The sequence below is a fragment of the Thalassophryne amazonica genome, chromosome 9 (genome assembly GCF_902500255.1).
Source record: "Thalassophryne amazonica chromosome 9, fThaAma1.1, whole genome shotgun sequence".
NCBI classification, from domain to species: domain Eukaryota; kingdom Metazoa; phylum Chordata; class Actinopteri; order Batrachoidiformes; family Batrachoididae; genus Thalassophryne; species Thalassophryne amazonica.
This window is the reverse complement of record NC_047111.1, coordinates 14,434,392-14,447,814: the sequence shown is the minus strand read 5'-3', so window position 1 is coordinate 14,447,814 and position 13,423 is coordinate 14,434,392. Positions and strand designations below refer to the sequence as shown.

Below are 13,423 nucleotides of genomic sequence, written 5' to 3'. Positions count from 1 at the left end.
ACTTCTCAGACAAAGGAATTCCGACGAGGGGCTGGACGACTCCTCCCACAAGGAGTGCTCACAGGCGAATGACGTCACCGACAGGCGTGGAAAAACTCACGCATGCGCACGAGGGTTCATGCATGTCTGACGTAAAAACATATGAATGAAATCCATATAGTTTTTGAAAAAAATAAAAAGGACCTATACTTTACGGACAGCCCTCGTATGTGGGTGTGGTGCATATGGACTTAAAATGACCTACTTTGCAGACAACGGCTCCACTTTTATCCCCTGATAAAATGGGATATCAAGCTGTCCGTGCTTCAGTCACTCACAGTCTCATTCTTTTATCATTACTAAGGAATACTCAGTCAAACAATACCACACATACAGTCCGACACTGTCACACACACACACACACACACACTCCCACAACCGCTCCAACTCTCACACATATACAAAATAAATTACAGATTTCATCAATGATTGCAATTACAGACAAGCCCTCATCTAAAAAAAATAAATAAATAATAATAATAATAAATCATTTTATATCAAGACATAAATAACACAACAAAATCCTTACAACAAAACAACAAAAACAGAATTTTCTCTCATTCATACCACAAACACAGTTTCACTTTTGAAATAATCAATTAATTTGCGTCTCTCTAACTGCTTCTCCTGAAATTTATTCTTACTCCTCCTGTATTTCTCAGCCGGATGGGGACTCGAACCCCTCCGCCACCTGTGCCGGCAGGACCGGAGACTCTAACTCCCTCCCCCGCACTTTATTCCGGATGGGGACTCGAACCCCTCCTCAACATATTTTCCTCACAGGCAGGCAGTAATTACTTATGTTAATTTGTTGCGCCCCTCATTTGGTTCGGAGGCGTCGTCAATCTAAGCGGAGGTGGACGTCTATAGTCACCGGCCCGACGGAGAATTCACTCCTCAGGACTTTCCTTCGATCCCTCTAGTGGAATCGGCTGTGCACGGTCTGCGGCGTGTCTCCCTCCGTTCGCTCGAGAAGATCTGTCGACGCCCCACGTTGGGCACCAAGAAAAAACCGTTGGGTTTGCACCCCGTTTTTAAAGAAATGAGAGGCACAAACACTGAAAAGAAACCAGTCAGAGAGAGACAAATATATATATTTTTTGCTCTGCGTAGAGGAGGAGAACAATGAAGCAGCTTGTAAGTGCTCAGCTACAAAGCTCTCCTAAAATCTCCTCCTCTGGCCCAGCCTTTTATTTAGTTCAACATGAGAAAAAACAAACAAGGACAGTCGGGAGAGGTTACACAGGAGTCATGTCTGCAAGAGGGTGATAGCAAAGCGAGGTAACGGCTGAAACCTTCCATTCCTGCAACATGAGCCTTGTGGCTCGTCAAAGTAGGATAAGGCAAAATGAAAAATAGTTTGCTCAATCATGAAGAATGCAGACAACAAGTCTTTCTTTCTAAAACCTCTTCTTCTCACAAAGAGGAAAAATAATAAGCATAAACTATAAGAAAATAAATAATAATAATAATATAAGCATAAACTAAAGAAAATAAATGATAATAAGAGCATGAACTATATAAAATCCTTGACACACCTTCAGACTGGACTTTAAAAAAAAAAGCTCCACATGAGAAAAAAAATTGTCCAAAAACAGCTCGACCTCCACCGTGTTTACAGTCGATCTGGGCTTGAATCAGCAGGTTGCGTTCACTTAGCAACAATATGGCCACGGTTGAAGGCTGAAATAGAGCGCAGGATTCAGACAGCTGTAGTTTATCCTTCACCTGCACACTTATCATTGACTTTTATTGTTCAGGATTTTTTTTAAATATCGACATTTCATCATTTTTAGTGATTATTTGTGCACATTTTTTGGTATCACCTACACTTTAATCCCCTGGTTGTTCGCAGTGTTTTAGTGGGCACCTTGCATGGCAGCAGCCTGACATCGGGGTCAATGTGAGGCATTATTGTAAAGTGCTTTGAGCATCAGATGTGGTATATAAAATAAGTGCTATATCAACCCGTTTATTTCACACTCACAAAAGTAAAAATACTCATGCGTTTAAATGTTTTTATGACAACATTTTAGTAATTGTACCTATATTCCATGCTGGCTGGATGTTGTGATTTTTATTTTATTTATTGTGTATGTATTTGTGAACACATATATTTACATTTTGTATATTTATTGTGTAGGTTATGTGTCTGTGACCATGTTGTTGAGTTGTTCTGCCTTCTTGAAAAATAGATTTTTATTCTCAGTGAGGCTTTTACCTGGTTAAATAAAAGATATATATAGAAAAGTATCTAACCTTTTTATTTTTTTCAAAAACCATATGGATTTGAATCACGTGTGATTGCATCAGCCAAGCTTGAACCTTCGTGCGCATGCATGAGTTTTTTCACGCCTGTCTGTTGCGTCATTCACCTGTGAGCAGGCTTTGTGTGAGCACTGGTCCACCCCTCTCGTCGTTTTTTTATTGCGAATAAATGTCTGAACGATTTGGAGCTTTGCTGCATCAATTTTTTTCCAGAAACTGTGGGAGACCTCCAGGTGGACATCGTTTGGAAAATTAATATGGCTTTCAGGGATGATTTTATGGGGATTACACAGATTAAGGAGTGATCCAGACGGTTTAAAGACTGCCCACAGCGTCTGAGAGCGCGGCACGCTCCGAGTGCCGATCGACAGGCTCAAACCCCGCTGAAACAACCAGATCATTTCCAACGTGAAGGCTCTGTTGATCCGGGACGTCGTCTGACTTTCACAAAAAGGCAGAAGGCGTGGATATCAGCACTTTTTCGGCACATTCCACTGTTACAGGAGTTTTTTTTTCATAGAAAGAAAAGCGGAGGGACGCGCCACGGAGCCGTTCATTACACGGCACAAAACCACCTCCGTGTTGGTCTCACAGGATGGCGCATCGCGGTGGAGCCGCATGGCGCAAAGCAACACCGTGATGAAGCCTCACAAGACATGTTGGGGCATGTCCAGCTCATGCTCAATTTCTCGGATAATCACACGACTGAAAAGCAAGCGACAGCCGTCTGAAATCCACCTGAAAGCCGTCCTGTGAGACCAACACGGAGGTGGTTTTGTGCCGCGTAATGAACGGCTCCGTGGCGCGTCCCTCCTCTTTTCTTTCCATGAAAAAAACTCCTGTAACAGTGGAATGTGCCCAAAAAGTGCTGATATCCACGCCTTCTGCCTTTTTGTGAAAGTCAGACGACGTCCCGGATCAACAAAGCCTTCACTTTGGAAATGATCTGGTTGTTTCAGCAGGGTTTGAGCCTGTCGATCGGAGCGCGGCGCGCTCTCAGCAGTTGTGGGCGGTCTTTAAACCGTCTGGATCACTCCTTAATCTGTGTAAACGCTATAAAATCGTCCCTGAAAGCCATATTAATTTTCCGAACAGTGTCCACCTGGAGGTCTCTCACAGTTTCTGGAAAAAAATTGATGCAGCAAAGCTCCAAATCGTTCAGACATTTATTCTCAATAAAAAAACGACGAGAGGGGTGGACCAGTGGTCACACAAAGCCTGCTCACAGGCGAATGACGCAACCAACAGGTGTGAAAAAACTCACGCATGTGCATGAAGGTTCAAGCTTGGCTGATGTAATCACACGTTATTCAAATCCATATGGTTTTTGAAAAAAAATAAAAATGTCAGATACTTTTCTAACAGACCTCGTATATATATATATATATATATATATATATATATATATATATATATATATATATGTGTGTGTGTGTGTGTGTGTGAGACGGGTCACAGGCTACCACACTGCTGTTGCTTCCACAGATGACGACCAGGTGGATTATGGGGATACTTTATTACAACACCTCTTTTCTCTGCAACACAGCATATAGCACCGCAGTGGTGTGGGAAAGATTGTGTCAGTGTCGGGACAATCTGAACACACCACAATGAAGTCCTCTTTTTTCTGTCTGTACAGTAATTAAGTCAGTCATTGCAACATAAATAACATTAACATTAAATTCAGGACTACATGAACAAATAAAAGCTACATGGATAAATAAAAGCTGCTCAAACAGGCTGATATACAAAATAAAACATCATGAAAAGTTACATTTAAGGAAAAAAATGCACAAGAAAATATTACCTGCAACACAGCATATAGCACCGCAGTGGTGTGGGAAAGATCGCGTCAGTGTCGGGACAATGTGAACACACCTACCACAAGGGAAATCATTTAAGCTAGTTTAGCATCATTAATAAGTCTCTAAACATCGTTTTATGGTCCAATAACTCACAGAAAGTGCTCAAAGCAGTTAGCTTAAGTCACAGTTAGTACATGACTCGGCAAAATGTAAAATATAAACATCTGAAATGTAAAGAAAATAATTAATTATCCCGGACCGTAGAAAAGGACGTCTTACCACAATGATGTCCTCTTTTTCTGTGCTTTACCCAAGTCCACCACTGCGCCACTAGATGGCGGTGTTGCACCTTTTTTGCCATTATTTAATAGGCACAAATCAACTCTGTTACATATAAATAAAACCTACCTGGCTGAGGAGCTGAACAGTAGCAGTGTTCTGTCATTGCAGCTGAAGCTGCTGTTGTTCTCCACTTCGTCCTCACACAGCGGCTCCTCCACAGTCAGAGCAGAGCCATCGTCACAGTCTAACCTCTCACCCATTTCTTTTGGAGAATTTTGTCACTCGGGAATGAGTGAAAGTTGAGGTACAGCTGTGTTTGTTCTTTGGAATTGCAGAGCGACATGGAGCAGCGACACCATGAAGAGGTTTCTGCCGTTGTTGACAGCTGCCCAGAAGTTCGGATGCACAGTTAACTTTTACTTCCACATTAGCAACCTGGAACAGTGAAAATCCCCTTTTGCTCAGTAGGAAGTGTTAAGTGCTGTGCTTTTCGATCAGGCAGGTTTTGGGCAGCTTTGGGGCCCTTGAAGTAAAGCTGTTGTTTTATATTGCTTTATGTTAATTTTTTCCCCGCTAAAACCCTAAAGAGCTTATGTCTGTGAGTATTATTTACCTTTTTATGTAAACTGACCTGTTAAGGTGTTCTGAAACAGTTGACAGATGTATTTTATAACTTAAAAACGGAAACGATGCTAACACATTAGCATGTCTATGGCATTTTCAATATTAAAGTTAGCATTAAACTGTTTGCATCTCAGCACATTTGTGTGCATTTGTTTTCTTTATAATAATTAGTTGCTCAGCATTAATAATAGATATATTCTCTGGGTTTATAGACGTTATTGTGTTTGCGTTTATTAAATTCCTCGCATCTTAAATGTAGCAGAGTAGCAGCACAGATTATCTGGAATTTTGTTTTGGCAAGTCTCTACTGCCATCTACTGGCCAGTAGTCTTCATGGCAGTATTCAAACTGAAGATGGGCTGATATTTTCAATCACTGTACTCGGTTCCAGCTCAGCTGTACCACAGAACCGCATGGTGTAAAAATTCAGAGCGAAAAGTTCAGAACGATTTATGTTCTCACACACATTGTATGTTCAAAAACCACATGTCAGACTCGTGTTTCCAGAAGCAAAACATAAACAGAAGCTATTTTTTCAAACTTAATTTACAAAAACTCTGGATGGAGACATCAAAGTTTTTAAAAAACAAAACAAACAACAACAACAACAACAACAAAAAAAAACATTATAAAACAGGTCTGCGGTGTTTGCACAGGCACAGTGCGAGAGGTGGTCATGAGATGTTAAACACAGCTCATTACTCCATGTATACTAAACGATGCAGGACGTGCGATAAACCTGAAACTCGGTGCGATCCAAAAAATTCTTGCACCAATGAAAAACCAACTGAAAAAGGGCCAAAACTCACACTGGCACCAGTAGATCATGGCAGTGTTCTTTATTTTGACACCGGTTATATCAAAGGGTTATCTAATTACAACTTGGCTTTTCTTTTTCTTTTTTTTTTTTTTGAAAATGCCTTTTTTTGGCATATTTTCCAAAAGCACATTTATCTGTAAACACCAACACATGACACACCTCACATTAACGTGTTGGTTTACATAACCAATCAGTGTTAGCGGAGGCACATTTTACCCAGAATGCCATCTGTCTGTGTTTGTTACAAAACTTCAGAATTAGTTCATTATTCAACATTAAAAGATATAGGTTATATCTTAACTTTGTACAAATGACAGAATTGACATTAATGGAGTTATTCTATCAGTATTAATTTTATTTACACCAAACCATAACTCAGCATTGCTTTATTTTCCAAGACCTCCACCTAACGGCAGCGTTGTGAGAGAGTTGAGCTTTGTGGCTCCTCTCAGCTTGCTTCTGTGCTGGAAGCCATGTAGTAAATTGGAGCTTCCAGCAGGGGGCAGGACACTCAAAGACCGAATTGCTGACTCATTGTTTGGGTCTGTCGTCGCCTTTGATGCTTTCAGAAGCGATCGTGGTGTTAACACTCAAAATCAGCTTGTTGGTAGTTGCAAGTGTACCGGAGACAATACTGGAATTTATCAGTTATCTGTAACTTCCGATACATTTTGGGGTGGTTTATCGTTTTAAGTTTATCAAAGATAACTTTTCAGTTATCTTATTATCTGTTATCGAAGTTAATTTTTTTGTTATCTGTGCCCACCACTGACGAATCCCGACAACAACCTCAATTCATCTGTATTCCATTTTGCTTTCTGTGCTGAGAGTTCCTCATCATTTGCGTAGTTTGTGTACTGCCAGCGTTCTGTTTGTCATCCAACTTGTTCCAACCTCCCAAGTCCGACATCTTACACGAACATTGACAATAATGTGATGAAAAATGACGTGTTGTGAATACATTCTGGATGCATTGTATGTTTAATTATAATTAATTATATAATTTGGTGCTCTGTAAATACACTGAATTGTTGATACATGGTGACAGCAAATTCCCCCAGACCTGACCTGACATTTGATTAAACCAAATAATCTACACGTCATGCACATCTTGATTGTGGATTTTGTGGTTTCCAGAAGCAGGATTACACGAACTGCCTACTTGATATTATGATGACATGAACTGATGAGAGAAAGTAAACGGACTGCATTTATATAGCGCTTTTCCATCTGCATCAGACGCTCAAAGCGCTTTACAATAACGCCTCACATTCACCCCGAAGTGAGGGTGCTGCCATACAAGGTACTCACTACACACCGGGAGCAACTAGGGGATTAAGGACCTTGCCCAAGGGCCCTTAGTGATTTTACAGTCAGGCTTGGATTTGAGGATCCCCTGGTCTCAAGCCCAACACTTTAACCACTAGACCATCACCTCCCCAAGTTGAATCTACATTCAGATTTCATTATTAAAAACCACAAACACAATACCATTAGATATTCTGGGTATTTTATGATTTTTACTTCATACGTAATCACAAAATGCTTCATTCTCATGCCAAAAAGTTTAATTTCGGAATAGTTTCAACACAGATTTGCGGATTTCTTCCGATTGTATTCCATAAATGACGGGCTGGAGGCTGCCTGGGATCATACGGAACAAAATGGCACAGAGTTTCCTGTAATAAGAGAACTGTGGGAAGCGATGCAGGACAATGATCATCATTCCACAAATAAACATGATCAGATAGACGGTGAGATGAGTGCTGCAGGTCTTTAAGGCCTTCTTGTTCAGTGATTTGTTCTTACTGGTCAGACAGACGACTGTAATCTTAGTGTACGTGAGAACGATGCTGCCGATAGAAGATGTAAGTAAGACCACAGTGAAGGTGAGACCGTAGACATTATTAATGAAGACGCTGTCACAGGATAGTTTGAACAGTGAGGCGTTGTCACAGTAAAGATTTGTGATCAGAGTCCTGCATCTGTTGAGTCGGACGGACAGACCGATCAGAATCCCGACCAGAACAAAACCCACTCCCCAGGCAGAGAGCGACAGCTTCCACACCATCTTACTGGTCATGATGGTGGTGTAGTGAAGAGGATTACAGATGGCCACGTATCTGTCAAAAGCCATAATCATGAGCACAGTGTGAGCAGTAGTTGCGCTTAAGTGTACAACGAATGCTTGGACGACACACTCGTGAAAATTAATGATGCGTTCAGATGTGGACATCAACATGTCTGAGAGGAAACGTGGTATCATGACACAGTTTCCCAGGATGTCGTTAAGTGACAGGTTACAGTAAAGCAGAAACATGGGCTGGTGAAGGTTCTTATTGATAAAAATCAGAAGTGTGATGCCTGCGTTTGCCACCATAATAAACATGTAGGTGAAAAAGATGACGACAAAGACGGCATGAACGTAATCCTCAGAGATATTTAGTCTCTCCAGCTGTAGTGTCAAACTGTTGTAGGTGTAGTTTTCCATCATCCTGAAACCACAATAATGAATCGTTAAGGCCAAAGAAAATGTTGAGGTCAATTGGAATTTAATTAAACTTTTTAAATTTGAAAGTATTATAAGTATTTTTTGTTGTTCAATAACCTTTGAGATTAAAAAAAATATTCTAAGTGAACAAAATTTGTAAAATCGTGTTAATTTATGACCTCAAATTAAACTCCTAAAACCTGAGGATGAACAGGAATCAGGTTTTGTGAAATAAAAACGATGCCCCTGTATGTGGAGGCAGGGTCTGAGGAGGTGAGGTTCTGTACTTAAAGCACGTGTGGTTATTTCTAACCATGACTATATGAACATTAAGGCAGCAATAATTTGAATCTACAAAGGTTGACAGAAGAGGAGACTAGAGGCTGACCTTTAAACCTTCCAGATTCAGGATAACTGCACTGAAATTCTGGTTCTCTATAGAGATGATCCCAGAGAAGGTCATGGAAAGAAAATTTATGAACTGAGTGCTGACAGAGGACACAAGGGCTGAAATTCTGATGCAATAATGCAATAAGTTGGAAATTTAAACCTTTAAAAAATAATAATTAAACCTGACTGCATGAAAACAAAAGACAAGAAACACAGTCACAAAAAACAAATAAGAGATAAGAAATCACTGATCTGTTTGGCTGGTTGGGAAATACTGACACTTGTTTTCCATCAGAACAGATCAAACATCACACTGTGTGTTAGAGTGTTTGTGTCTCTTACCTCTGGAGATGTGAACCTTTCGAGGTGAACCGACAGGTTTTATCAGATCCATGAGCAGCTCATGGATCTCCAGCACGATTGGTGTCCAGTTGAAGACGTTGCATCAGAATGATGTCATTCTGTTTTTCATTAGGCAGCCGACTCAACATCTAAACCAAGTTCTGTTCTCATCAACATGTGGGTGGGCAACTAGCATGTTTACAACCCCAAAAATCAGAAAATGTTAGGACGGTACGAAAAATTTCTTTCTTTAAATTCAACGCTCCCTCAAGGTGCTTCACACGGGTATGGTCTAACCTTATCAACCCCCCTAAACAAGCACACAGGCCACAGTGGTAAGGACAAACTCCCTCTGGTGTTTCTGAGGAAGAAACCTCAAGTAGACCAGACTCACAGGGGTGACCCACTGCTTACACCATTCTAACAGTTTTAAGGTTTTTACAAAAGAAGGTATTGAATACTTCTGGCAGCATATTTCAAGGCCAGTGACAGGTTTTTCCAGTCCTCTGGTTGCAGGGCTTCAGCATGTCCATAAAACACATGTGGACTGCTTGGTCATACTCCCAGGACCCTTCTAATGTCCTTGCGAGGGTAAAGAGCTTGTCCACCATTCAATGACCAGAACAGAACCCCTGAATCTGAAGTTCGAGTAACGGTCTAGAGCCTAGTTAACATTGAGCAGTCTGGGTCAGTACAGCATGGTACAGAATGCTATTTTGTTCATTTACACATTCAGATTTAGGGACGGGTACCAAAGTAACCCACCCGTCTATACCACTTGTTTGGCACCCTTCGCCTGGGGTACCTCAATAAGTGTAACAGTTACAAAAATGAGGCACTGTCCACTGCTGTCCATTGATTGGATCAGCAGCAAAGCTAAAGCTACAGTCCTCACACAGCCATTCATATACTTCCAACTTATACGGTTTCAAAACCATTCATACACTGAGTAAATGAAAAATTGTAATCATACCTGTCATGTTGTTTCAGTCAGGTTCATCATCACAGTTTGATAAAAACCGTTATCCTCATGAGATGCCTTTTTTTTTTTTTTGGAAGACGACGTCTGGAAATATTTTAATTCCTTATCATGGAAATTACTGAATAAACACAGTGCTTTTAAACAAGTTTCTCAGTGTTTTGTTATGTAGGTGACTGTCGTGGGTATTTTTGTATTTTCACTGTATTCAGGTTGTGGTCTTTCTTTATGTTTTGTCTGCTTTGTGTTTGTCTGACTGCATGCTCTTGTCTGGTGTTGGGTCGGGATGTGTCTGGTCCCTTTTGTTTGACACTCCCTCTTCCAGGCTGTTCTCCTTCACCTGTCTCTCAGTTTCCCTAATCACTCCTGCTATTTAAACCCTCTGTTTTTCCCATGTCTTTGCCAGTTCATTGTTCCTTGTGTCTTCATTCCTTCCAGTGGAAACTTTACACGGTTTGTCAGAGAATATGACTTCAAGCTTGGATTCATCTCAGCATGAGGTGATGTGCTATTGGATTAACCTGCAGAGAGTTTGGTACTTTCCAGAAGCGAGTAGGATCATACTGGACTTTCCATTACAAATGGGAATTTCCAGAAAGTGACTGCGGTGGTGAGAACAATGATGTGTGCTTAAATCATTAAGAGTGTAACAGTATTCTAATCAGACAGAGTATTAATGTGCTAAGATCAAGAAAGATGAGATTTCGGAAGGATTAACATTGATGATTATATGAGCTATTTTTAATAATATGTAAGAATCAACAGCAAGGAAAGTCAAGTGGTGTTTTAGGGGTAAGAAAATCTGACTTGGAAAATTACTGAAGTTGTAATTATTGATTAATAATGATTGAACCTGTGTTATGATGATTATATGTTTAAAGAATCAAAGTGTAAGGACATGCTGAATTCATTTAAGAGAAAAACAGGAACTGAGTTGCTGTTGACATTAAGTGTGTTTAACTGTTAGCTGAGATAGGGGACAACGGCATATAAAAACTGTTGAAAAACAGGAAACAAGGTTATTCTTCAGAACTCTGCAAAGGCTCTGAAGGAATACACAGGTGCTGACCAGCCTGTGGTGATCAACTGGACTTTTTAACATCGAGAGTGAGAGTTTTGGAGCAGGAAACATTAAGGTGAGAGAGAGAGATTTCTACCTGCACACACATGGACATTCCAGGAAAGGAGCTGCAGGCGGGGAAGATAACCACTGGCCTTTAACCTGTGTGTGCAAACTGATCCAAGATTTCTCTCTCTGCTCCCAACGACCCACGGACCGACACTTGGCAGAAGGGTGCTGGTTCTGGCCGGCAGCAGCGTGCTGATGATAAGCCAACGTTTGGCATACGGATATTGGATTTAGGTTGTCTGTTGTCATATGAAGAAGGAATATCATTCGACATTCTGGTATTGGATTTAGGTTGGCTGTTGTCAACTGAAGAGGATTTTCATCTCATCTAACAAGATCCCCTGGCCAGGGAGCATGATCTCTCATCCTCATACTCTCACCTCCAAAGGACTTTTAGGAAATCAGAACAGTCCCTACTAAAGTGGGTGATTAGTTTAGAGTGTTAGAATCAAAGAACTACCCCAATCAAATTTATAATACTTATACTCATACTTCAATTTTGTGTTATTGTCAGAAATATAATCCGTGATTACTATGTTGCCTGCACTTGCATAATCTGCAGTAAATTCCTAATCTGTAGTTAAAGTACTGGTTCTGGATATTGGATTATTAAATCTCCTTAAGGTATGAAAATTAAGTTCATAGGTTGTATAACGTCAAATAGCTCTTAAGGGTTGGTCTGGTTTAACGAAAATAATGCATCCCTGAGGTCCTCTGTATGGACTGCTAAAAAATAATTCTAGCAACTTTCCAAGAGCCCTGATCCATTAGAGTGAGAGCTGCCGTTAACGGGTGTGGCCGGCTTGTATCCTGGGTCCAGTGGAGGCTATTTGACCGGGGTGCGAGTCCAGCTTCAGTGGTGTGGACGTCCGGATGGATGCAGTGAGCAGCTAGACAAATCTTCTCGCCACCAGCTTAATCAGCCTTCGAAATGGCCGAGTAATACCCATGGGGGTTCGAGGGTCGGACCCTTGTGACAGAGAGCTGGTTCGAGTGTCCTCTGTGCATGCAGGTGGGGTGCTATGACTGCCGTGGGATCTTACACTTCCTTGACCATACAACTTCCATGGAACCACTTTGAGTCTGGTCTGCTTGAGGTTTCTTCCCCAGAGGGAGTTTTTCATTACCACTGCTGCTCTGGGTTAGTAAGGTTAGACCTTACTTGTGTGAAGTGCCTTGAGGCAACTCTGTTGTGAATTATATTATCATATTATATATGAATGAAAATAAATTGAAAATGAAAAATTAATTCCAGCCTTGTACAGGGCCTTTCACACTGAACGCGTTAGACACGTCAAAAATCGGTCTAAAAAGCATTATTTTCAATGAGAAGCGTTGCTTTTTAGACGCGTGAGAAGTGCTGTGTCAAAAGCCGAGCTAAACTGACGCTTCTGATGGGTGCACGCATTGCTGCTTGTCGGCAGGCTGACGTGGTCAAAGTTCAATCCAATCCAACTTTCGATGCTCTGAGCTGTGTCGTACCTTTGCGCTGTCCAATAGGAACGATGCGTCAGACCAAAACACGGAAGACTCGTGGCAGAAACCACTGATCTCTACAAAACGGATTGTTGCAGAAACCACTGATCTCTACAAAATGGATTAGTGCAGAAACCACTGATCTGTACAAAACATTAACGTGTGACAGGACTGCTCATTTATAGAGCAGTTTTCTGAAGAAAAATCATTGAAAATGTTTTGTTGTTGTTACCTCAAAATTTCTGATTACTGTTAAAAAAAAGTTTAGAACACTTGTAATTAAAATAGCTAAATAAATCAATAAATGGTTCTTTAGAAATCTTTCATCTGTAAATTAAAACCACCTGTTATTTCAGATTAGATAATTTCTTGTTTAACATAAGGAACCTTGGACATCTATTTTTAGACAAATAAAATAACATGGAAACTTGTACTTTTTTTTAAGTCTGGTAGATTATTTATATCTCATTTCAACCAGAAAAAAGACACTGTAAATAAATACAAATGTTTATTATAAATGCAACAGGAAATAATTTAACAATGACTGCAGTGTGATTGTAAATTAGGATTTCTGTGACATAAACCTCATAAATGAATGTTTTAATGGTCATTTCAACTTGTAATTTCGCCAAAATATGTAATTGCCTTTAATGTTGTTATCAGGACAGAGTCATTTCTAAAATATGAATTTGAGCACAATAAGTGGAGAGCTTCTACCTGTGCAAATGTCTTTTGACTTTGATTCATGGACATTTTTAATGATCCGTTCATTTATTGT

General features: G+C 40.4%; 1 protein-coding gene across 1 annotated transcript; it reads right to left on the bottom strand.

Annotated features, from left to right (window-relative positions):
- Positions 1–7,405: 7,405 nt before the first annotated feature.
- LOC117516483 (olfactory receptor 52N5-like) lies at positions 7,406–8,347 on the bottom strand. Its single transcript, XM_034177392.1, has one exon. The coding sequence runs from the start codon at positions 8,330–8,332 to the stop codon at positions 7,406–7,408; it is 927 nt and encodes a 308-aa protein (XP_034033283.1). The 5' UTR covers positions 8,333–8,347.
- Between the last annotated feature and the right edge of the window lie 5,076 nt (positions 8,348–13,423).